The 11316-nt window shown below is 35.7% G+C and overlaps 1 protein-coding gene across 1 annotated transcript in view; it reads right to left on the reverse strand.

Annotated features, from left to right (window-relative positions):
* LOC109844258 (KH domain-containing protein HEN4-like) overlaps positions 242-11316 on the reverse strand; it is a 12121-nt gene continuing 1046 nt past the window's right edge. The window contains exons 2-8 of the mRNA XM_020413228.1: positions 8812-9472; positions 5654-6145; positions 5341-5586; positions 4924-5238; positions 1907-1971; positions 1703-1802; positions 242-759 (exon numbers count right to left, since the gene is read on the reverse strand). Coding sequence (XP_020268817.1) covers positions 577-759; positions 1703-1802; positions 1907-1971; positions 4924-5238; positions 5341-5586; positions 5654-6145; positions 8812-9468 — 2058 coding nt within the window. The 5' untranslated portion in view covers positions 9469-9472 and the 3' untranslated portion in view covers positions 242-576. The remainder of the gene's footprint in view (positions 760-1702; positions 1803-1906; positions 1972-4923; positions 5239-5340; positions 5587-5653; positions 6146-8811; positions 9473-11316) is intronic.

Here is an 11316-nt window from a genome sequence, read left to right on the forward strand (position 1 = left end):
GCGGGGCGGACGTGGACTTCCTCCCTTTTTATGGCCCCTTTACCCTTTGGATACCCTTATCTTTACAAAAGAGTGGATTCCCGATTCAGGAATCTAGGGAACTGGTTTTGCACATGACTGCTTTAGTTCTCTCGTTTTAGACTCCATCCAATTGTGGTTAAAATGTGATTACTTATAATATATAAATTTATACAGGCAGATCTTTTTGCTCGTTTGCAAAGACAAAGTTTAAGACGGAATAAAAAATAACATGCAATCACATCTGATCTTTTAAGTTAAAAGTTTCCGAGATGACAACAAAAATACAAGCATGAAAACGCTCATATCATCACTACAAGATGTGCATCAGATCTCTCCTGAGAGGCTGAGACCCACAACAATCCCTCTATAACAGCTCACAGCTTACAGAAGATCAGTAGAATAAAAACAATAAAAATCTTGGTCTCTTTCCAATTCCAATTGAAACTCCGCCATTCATACCCATGCAAACAAACAATAAACGATAAACTTAAAATCATAAAATCATTTCAAAGGTAAATAAGAACTATTAAAAATGACCAAGATTAACAGATTAGATCAATATCGAGGGTATAGTGGAGGTTGCGTCGGAGGTTGAGCAGAGCTTTGGCCACCGGATGCTACGAAGGCTTGAAGGAGACTTTGAGCTGCCTTTAACTGTTCAGAAGACCCGTGTATCTCGACAATGCATTCTGAAGAACCAGGAAGTGGATCGTGTAATTTGACTCTAGCTCCAGAAATCTGAGTATATTTAAAAAAAAAGAAATATATGAAGATGGTTAAAATTTAGAATCTAAAGATATTATAAAACCAATTAGATGTTTAACAGTAGGAAATATGAATTCTATGGTGCCTGAGGATTGTAGTTTTGCATTTTCGCTGCCAGGTAAATTAAATTTTTAATGTCACAGATGTGAAAACTTGGTACTGAACCGTTACTTTCAGTTAAATCTCATAGATCTTGTTAGAATTATTTGGGTAAATTACAAACCAGCCCCCTATTGATTAGTATTAAGCAGGAATCGCAAAACAATCCTTAAGATTATAAAAGTGACGCTCTTATCCCCCCTCATTTTTCAATTCCTAGTTTAATAACCATGATTTTTTCCCCATCCAATCATCAATTTATATAAAATAATGGGGGGATTGTAAATATAACCTCTGTACTATAAAATTAGCCAACTTAGCATTATTAGCACTTAGACTTTATTAATGCCCAAAGACTCCAAACAGAGGTACCTCTCTGTTATTTTACCTATGTTAGGTGATGTTTTTTCAACACCTATAAGATATTATATGTTTTTCTAGAAAACTCCTGAAATATCAAGGAATCCCTCTACAACACATTGGAGTCACGTGATACACGCGTGACAGATAACTCCGGTTTAGGATTAGGGAGTCAAAGTGCTAATAAAAAATTTCAGGAATAACTAGTTGCTAAGCACCTATGATGTAGATGTTGAATCTGCAATTACCCAAATAATAACACATGTTTTTAAGGTAGAACAGATAACTATCACATCCTAAGACCACAATTTATACATAAATGTTAACCTTGCAGGTTAAAACAGGGGGGCAAAAATCATCAATTTTGAAGCTTTAAGCTTTTCAATTACTCTACAAATGTTAGGAATTTCTGTAACTTAATTCTAATTATTTTTGAGTTACATAAAACTGAATATACCTGACGAATTTCAGATATATTACTTCCACCCACGCCAAGCACAGAAGACACAGCACTGTTTGGAATCTTGATTTCCATACTGGTGGGCATGCTCGAGTACCTAGAATATAATGCAAAACAATGTATTAAGGCCTTTGAGGTACTTCTTCAATGAATGACAATGTTATAAAGGGGAAAAGGAGCAAGTGAGGCTCTAATCTATACCCAGAAGCAGCTGGTGGCGGACCAGGAGGGTAAACTGGTGGTGCTTCGTATGCAGATCCAGACCCCTGGAAAAGCAATAGAGAACAGATCATATATCATATTTGAAGGATATTACTCTGCAACCAAAAGCAAGTACATATATAACATCCTATTCACTTAATCTATTCGGAAAAGTCTAGAATTCCATTTCTTTGAATCTGTTTCAGTTCCTCTCCAAAAGTTCAGGTTCATATCTTTGTGCATGTGTGTGGGCGTGCACAAACACATACATATCTTTATATAAACATATGCGTGTGTTTGTACACAGACACACAGAAGCATATATACACATAAATACAAAAATGCGTTTAGCATGTGCAGATGTAAATATGACTAAATAGTTAGGACATTTCCCTGGTGGCAATGAGATATTAAACTCTTGTGAGCAACAAGGTATATTATAACTGTGTCCAACTGTAAGCTGGACTTACACAATTTAAGGTAAGATCCCCTCTTGCCTAATGTTGTTTGTGATAGAATATGCCCACCAACTCATAGATTATATGCCAGATCAAGAACCAGAATTTTATTCTGGCAAATTCCTACTGTTTAAAATAAGGGTAATGTAAGGATATGTTAGAATATAAAACTATAACCTTCAACCATCACCATAACTTTGGAGTTTTGGTGTAACGGTTAGAGAGACTTCAACATGGTACTAGAGCAACCTGGGTTCAAGTTCTGCTAGCCACGAATTTTATGTGGATCTAAAAAAACTATTGATTCTACTGTGTGAGTCTATGTTTTTGCCCATAGAAAGGCCGCTCAACCTGTGGGGGCAAAATATAAGACTATAACCCTCAACATTCACCATAACTTTGGAGTTTTGGTATAATGGTTAGAGGGACTTTAACAAGATAAATATAGTTACTAATTAAGGAACTCAAAAGAATGTATGCAAATATACTTTATTTCTAGCAGTCCTATTTCTGTTGTGGTCCACTACTTTAAAATTATGTTGTTGTCATTTTCATAGCTTATCTATGTCAGTCCTTCATAACAAATGTCAGAAAGGAAAAAAACCCAGCCATATCTGAAACATTTCACCTATGATTTGTAGAGTGCTGAGAGAAATTTCCATATAAAGAGACATGGTCATATAGGTTTTATACTCTCCAAATACATTTTACTACACCAAACCTTTGAAACTGTGGTCAGGGGTTGAGGGTGATATTTTATTTATTTATTTATTCTATCTCTTAACATACCCCTGCAAGTTGGGCATCCTTATAGGTTGAAACCTGAGTTTCTTTGTACATTTTCCAATCTTGATTTAAATGTGTGTTCGGTGAAATTTCAACCTAGGTTGCTCAGGCACCATCTTAAATAATTGCTTATATTACACCAATATACAAAGTTACGGTGAGAGTTGTACTAAACTGATTGTAACAAATACATGAATCATTGCAACAAATCTAACTAATAAATACTTTAAATCAAAAACCAAAGCGGTTTAAAAAAAACCAAAAAAGACGTGGTTCGAATACATTTTCAAAACTACTACTTGAAACCTGTTTCCAGTGTCAGGGTCATAAATAGTCGACAAGTCAATTTGAAAGCAGCTTCTCAATAGTAAATTCACTATAGTAAAATCACACAAAAAGGTCAAGGACTTTCACCTTGAAGTAAACAATTTTCAAGGAATCAAAGGTGAATTGTGAAGTGAACTAAAGACATTTTCTGTGACCAAGGATCTGAATGAGAAACATTGACCTGACAAAAAGACACCGCAGAAAATCAAGCAAAATGGGAGTACAGCAAACAAAGGATCAAAGAGACACTAAGAAAGATTAGACAACATAAATTACACCACAAGCTGATGGAGTCCTGTAAATTGTCTTTTTTGAGTCAGCATTCAAATGTACTCCTCCCCTCTCTTCATTTTGATGATGATGATTTTCATACATATTCCTGCTTGACTCTATTTGTGCATTATTGTCTTATTTACAGTCAGACATTTCGCTATTACTCACTCTAAAAACACATTAAAATATAAGATAAAGTTAGATTCCAAAAACTAATGTGTAACTACCTTATTTCACATTTCCAACCACCCTACGAAAAGGTTTTTGATTAAAACATCTCTGATCTAGAGCTCACAGAGTTTGTAGTCGTTGTTCACAAATCCACACTTTTCTATTATAGAAACTCTAATTCTGGTAGGAAGACTACTAAGTTTACATCCAATGTGCAAACAGGAGATGAGGCCAATTAAACTAGTGAAATCACACTGATCACTGAGAGAAGAGATTAGAGTTAAATAAGATGATTGATTATGTAAATTGATCAAGCTCCCTAGAGAAACAAAATGCTGTGATATAGAAAAAAATGAACAAGGAACAGTGATAGTCAACAAACGTAGGGGATACACAATTTCTTTCGTTGTCAAATGTACATTCAAGAAAGTCAAATAGAATATCTACAATCATAGAATCGGAGAACGGAAATTAGCGACATCCAGTGTTGTAAATAGCGGCCAATAGCGGGGCTATAGCGGCGCGAATAGCGGTCGCGGCCCTTCAGCGCTACGCGTAGGGGTTTCGCGGCTGGCTTAAGCGGGAAAATCCGCTATTCATTCGAATAGCGCGTAAAAGCGGATTTTAGCGGGTTAAAAGCGGATTTTCACGGTTAAAAGCGGATTTTTGTTGTTAAAAGCGGCTAAACCCACTATCACACATATTATGATGCTATATTTCTTGAATTTCTTCATAGTTTCATTCATACAACAAGCTTATTAATTGTTATTTATTGATAATACAAGAAATTTACAACTAATTGAATTTTTAGATTTTTTTATGAATTTTCTTATTATTTAGGATATTTAAATATATTTAAATTTGACCGCTATTTGACTGTGCGCTATTTGCCGCGATTTCGCCGCAATAGCCCGATATAGCCTTAGCGGTACCTCGCCGCGACGCGCCGCGATCCGCTATCAGCAACCTTGGCGACATCATACATAGCCAAATAAAAAATACCTTTGGATACTCCGGATACTCGTAGCTAACAGGATTACTCCCTCTGAACATGCTGGATGATGACAATGGCCTACTAGAGATTCTTTCAGGAGCAAATCCACGGGCAGGATATACAGGAGGTGGACTTCCAGCTTGTCCAAACATGTGAGATGGTGGCGGACCTCTACCGGGCATCCTTTCTGAAGGAACAAATCCATGGTTGGGGACTGTAGGTGAAGGATTTACAGTCGAATTCCCACTTCGGAAAGTCCTCATTCTAAGCCTTGATGCAACTTCCAAGAAAGCATCCCTAGCCACATCAGGACTTCCAGATATCTGCATAACCACGTTAAATAATTAAAACCTAACACTAAAAACTGCAGAATATGCTCATAGAAAAAACAAAGTGGGACAAAGAATGCATGCTAACCACATCACCTGCACGAGCTCTTCATCAGCAGATGTATATTTTGGCTTGTCTTCCTTGGAATAAACTCTAATGTCTGCTCTAGTTTGCCTTCTCATTTCTGAGATTATTTTCCCGCCTTGTCCAAGGAGGCAGCCAACTTTGGTTGATGGAACTAGAAGCCTCGTGGTGATTTTACCGTCTTCAGAGGCTGCACATGTTCTGCTTTGAAGCAGAAGAATAGCTTCAATGGTTGGCGAAATTCGATCCCAAGGACCCTGCAGCCATTTCGTATTGAGATAAGATACAATTAACATGAAATATGCAGGGAATTTACAAGCTTACCTCTCTAGAGGAGACACTAATAATCCGCTCTTCAGCCTCTGGAGAAGTGTCTTCAACTTGAATTCTAGCTTGTGTTTCATGTTCTACCTGTCTAACATTTGAACCAGCCTTTCCAATCACCCCACCAATTCTGCCAGCTGGACATAAAAGTCGAATAGAGAATTCTTCGGGTGCTTCCCCAAAATTATCAGAATGTCCACTTGTGTAACCACTTGGGGGAAAACCAGATGGCTCATTTCTAAATGGCTCATTTCTATACGGTTCATTTCTATATGGCTCGTTTCTATATTCACCATGCCACGGGGGTGGTGGTGAAGACCACATAGGATTTCCATGAGGTGGTGGGGGCAAGGAAGCACCAGGTTGGTATAAGCCTTGGGTACTCGCATATATAAGATCATCGATAGGAGGATTGTCTTTACGAGGATGTTTATGCAACCGAGTAGAAACGTCATATAGAGCCTTCTTCACAATAGTTGGTGGTCCAGATATCTGCAAGGTGCAATTCAGAGCATTATTTAGTAGAATGACCAAGAAATAGCAATAATAATAAGCAAGAATGCAAGTTTCAAAGCCAAAAAAAGGTGTTAAGTCAAAACAACACGTAATAACATAGTAGATAGCTAAGTAAAAACATGTGAAATCACAAAGAAAACTTGTGTAATTCACTGAATTTTTAGGCTCTTGCATCGTATAGAGTTGAGACAAAGTTTCCAGCAGGTCATATTGAATGATCAAATCACAACCTTTAAAATCCTAAAGTAATTATAATTACAGAAAGAATCTTTTAGAAACTAACAAGCTAAATTATACAGTCACTTAGAGTCAATGAGTCTCCATTTCCAACCTTGTCTGTAGATGGCTTATTTTAGGCTAAAATAAACTTGAAACGCTTTGCTGTGCAGAGGGATGAAACCAAAATAAAGTATATATTTAATAGAAAGACTTCTTCTACATGCTCATCAAATAACGACAACAAAAAAGTCCGTACTTTCTATGCTGATACTACAGTGAACCTATTCCTCTAAACTGTATTGAAAATTTCTGTGTTAGGTTTTAATAAATTCACGATAAGTTGAAGAGCACAATGAGATTATTTTTAATTCAAAAATGTGATCTCATTATCTCATAATTTGGATGCCAAATTTTACATGGTCAAAGATGTTGCCAAATGTTCAGTTTCAAACAAACATTAAATGGTGAACCAAAACAATGAAAAGCAGCACACAGGTATTTGATTCCCAAGCAAAGTTTATCACGTTCCCACACTACACACAAATTATATACTTTACTAAGTTACACATACACATTGCCTCATTAAAGCCTCACATGTTGCTGCATAAGCGCCCATTTCCCTGCCTAGAGTCTGTCAATGTTCTTCATCTTTATCGGTATCATGAATTTATAATGCTAGGAAGTCTACAATAGCACTATACCTCAGATATTATGAATATTGTGAAGTTATGAATCGGTAAATTATGGGATAACTATCATTTCTTATTAAATACGGAACAAATGCAATGCATCTAGTAGTCAAATGTAAACCATCACCGAAAACATTAAAATGTTAGCTTATATTAGACTGGGTAGTCCTATGATGTCTGTGCTATGTTTAGGAGACATTGGAATTATACAATATGTCAAAAGGAGTATCTGAATGCATCAATTAAGTGTCAGATAAGTACTCAATATGTGCCAGACATCAATCCTAGATATGTTATAGTCAGTGTTTCACCATTGGTTATATATTCCAAGGTCACCATTGGTTACATGAACAACCACATATGAATAGAAAAACAAAGGCTTGGTTTATTCCCCTGGTTACTTGTCGAGTAGGCAGATGAGTAACATCATGAAGCCGATTCTAGTGGCAGTCCAGAGAACTTAAAATTTTGCATTGAGATGTATGCATAAACAAACAAACTGGGTCATCGGGCATCATTTAGATGTTCAAACTACTTGTGAGAACCTTCAACATCTGAGATTATAGGGCAAAAAACGTATTCCTCGAGTGAAAGGATAAGCGCATGGTTGAAGTGTTCTCATCTGGAAAATACAATCAATGATAGGATAAATGCAAGGTTGAAGTTTTCTCCTCTGGAAAACCCAGACAATGTCCTCAATAGCCGTTAAGAGCTTAGTTTACAAGTTTAATGGGATTTTCAACACCTAAGATTTGTGAAGCTGGCGTGCAGTGTTCTTAGATGATAATATTGGGTCAAAAGTTTCTTGGAACTCATTTCTATACAGACTATAGAGGTCAAATACTTCATAGGTAGCCTGAGGGACAGTGAAACAAGTCATAGAAAGTATGCCCCAAATGTAAGGATAAATTATGCAGAGTTTATTTACAAAATAACATAAAATCCTATCTCAAAACTTACTGCTGCATTGATGATATATCATCCTTCCATGATGGTGCTTTCCTATGTAGTTATCATGACTAAATAAAGAAAATTAAAAAAAAACAATAAAATATAAATGTTGAATTACCAATTTGAAGATTATATGGAACACTATAGAAACAGAGTATCAGGGTAGAATTTATTGAATATGCTGTCACAAAATTTAAATAGCACTAGTTTCACAAGAAACTACCGTGGAAACCACTTTGTGGAATGTATGCTCTCTTCGAGTTTACATTTATTAAATCTTAAGTTGGATGTTTATTCCAAATATCTCTGAAAACATATACCGAAATATCTGACTGGCAGTATGTTGATCCGAAAACTCAAGAAGTTACAGTATTCATGTCACATAAAGCACCAAATTTGGAACAAATTTCAAGAATCTGTTAGAAAACTTTGTCATAACCCTTCACCAGATCTAGGATTTGCCATGATCCCATGATATAACATATTATATTTGTTGAATAGTTTCTTATTGTCTTTAAGCATTCAATTAGTAATATGCAAAACCTCGAAGAGTTGAAAGTGTAGAACTTTAAAAATTAAAAATGAGAATGTCCAGAACATGTCTAGACACTGGAACACCAAAACTGGTAATGTGCCTAATATATCAGCTTCATCCCCAGAGAGCTACTTGATTAAGAAGGTTAATGTGCTTAATTCTACAACCCCATAAACACAGTAATATTACTCGATATAACACCAGACAAAATGATTGTTAATAAGAAGAATAAAAAGAAAGAAATATACCTGCACCAATTCATCAGTACTCATAGCACAAGGTGGAAGATGCTTATGAGACAAAACATGGATATTTGCACTAGCATATTCACTTCGAAGTTGCTTTATAACAGTTCCACCCTTGCCAAGAAGGCAACCGACTTGATTACTTGGAACCAATACGCGAGCAGTGACAGTATCATCAGGATTGGTCTTCTCGTGCACCACTCCACCACGAACATACTCATCGGCAGCAATCCTGTCATGGACCTTCAAAAGAGCGTTTTGAGCAGGACAATGTGGATGCATGTCATCAAATTTATCCCCAACAACATCATTATTCTCAGTGCCCTGATCACCATCAACTTCCCCTGATTGTTTTGATGGGTAATTAAAAATGATAACAACTCTCTCCTCTGCTCCAGGTATCGCATCAGCAACCCTTATCTTAGCATGGGTTTCATCTCTGAGAGCACGAACGATTTCACCCCCTTTGCCAAGAACACTACCAATCTTTTTGATAGGACAAAGAATACGATAAACCGTCTCGATAACTTTAGGTGGACCAGAACTAGGATCATGACTAGGATAAGGATTTTGTCTCTTCCGTTTTCCGTTATCAAACTGGTCACGAGATCTTTTCTTGAAATTATCCGACTTGGGTTTCCCATACGCATAAGCATCCATAGTACTGTTGACAGAACGTTTCAGGTCTTCAGATACTAAAAGATAAGTATAGAGAACATATATGGGAAGAACTCATCAATGCAGAGAAAAAACAGTATGAAAAAAATTAGCTTCCTCAAGCAGAGAGACATTAAATCAAATGTAACAATTAAGAATCAAATTCTGCTGAAAAATGAATTATTTTAAGGAAGTGCCAAATCAATTTTCTTATGCACAGAGAACTGTAAAAAATGCATGAAATGTTTAGTTCTCTCATAATCATGTCATGGAACATCAAATTAATGTACACAGAGTTTGTCTAAATCAAAAAAGAAACCTTCCATGAACTTGATACAATCTATAAAATCAAACTCCATTCCTGCAACTAAATTCTTTGAAAATCCACTAGTACCGTAAACTGAGAAAATTCATACAAGAAAGACTGCCTGATTTGTGTAACAAACTACTGCAAAGAATTAATTAAGCAGGCAATTATGCTTATCCAAGACAACCAAATTGGGATTAGTATGACTGCATACACAAGCAGAAAATAGCTTTTATCTGTAATTATCTCGTATTCATGCAGATACAGCGAAACAATAAAACATGAAATAAGCAGATATTAAAAAAAATTAAAGGAAGCTATGATATGAGCACCACATGAACGAAGCATCTAAAGTTCTATAATGCATGCATCTGTAGAATGGGCATGGACATGGGAACATGCTATAACAACAATAACAACAGACTCAATTCCAAATCTTTGGGGTATGGCTGCATGAATCCTTATTCTCCATATAATTATTTTAATTGTCACTTCTCTGTTGAATTAGCTCATATATCCTCTTTAACCACCACAATCCACTTTAGCTCATGACTATCCTAAATCCTCATACATCAAACTATGATTTTATAACTTCAAACTAATCTTATCACAACTAAGTTCTTTACACGTGCCAATGTATTCCTCATGTCTCCATCGAAAATCTTTTTACCCATTTCCTACAGAAACTCTCTTTTATGTAATTTCATCCGGTCATAAGATGGCATTAACAAACGCACGCAAATACGTATTCATCCTTAATTGATGGACAGGGATGAATTTAACATGATTTGGTGTAAGCCTAGGGCGGTAGGGGAAGGTCTATGCCCTTTCGTTTGAATAATCATCATAACTCCATTATGTATAACATCAAGATAGCAACTAAATGCCTTCCTAAAACTAAATACATATATTTCTCCAAGAGTCCTTTCATAAGAATTTTTAAATCAATGAAAACTGGATAATTTTACCTATATATTTCCATGAATCTTGACAAGTAGATTTGCTTCTCTACAACCTAACATACGTCAAATAGATTTTCACGGAAAGAAATTGTTTTGTTTTCAATAAATGCCTCACATAGTTTTTGTGTGACCCATACGCTTGATTATACAATGGTTTTACAACTTGAATAACTATTTTATCCTTGAAAACAACTACTAAACTGCTTGAACTGTATTGTTCAGTTAAGTTCCAATCAATCTCTAACACCCTCAACTGCTTCTGGTATATACTCAATAGTCATTGACCCAATCAAATACATTCAAAGCAAGCAGTGAGCATGAGGACTTTCAGAGTAAAAATACCAAAATAACAAACCTTCTTTTTCTAATTTAATCAAAATGCAAGTCTGTTCAAGATGAATATTAAACTCTATTTCGCACTTTCATGACAATAACAAATAAATCTAAAATCTTAATCACTATTCTTCATTTCCTAGAGAGTAATCTAAAGATAACTTGGATTTACACTAAATATATGCTATTATTAACACAGTTTCTTCTAAACACGTGTCATCATGTCAACATAATTTCATACGACCATGA

Source organism: Asparagus officinalis, chromosome 6, assembly GCF_001876935.1.
Source record: "Asparagus officinalis chromosome 6, Aspof.V1, whole genome shotgun sequence".
In the NCBI taxonomy this organism is placed as follows: Eukaryota; Viridiplantae; Streptophyta; class Magnoliopsida; order Asparagales; family Asparagaceae; genus Asparagus; species Asparagus officinalis.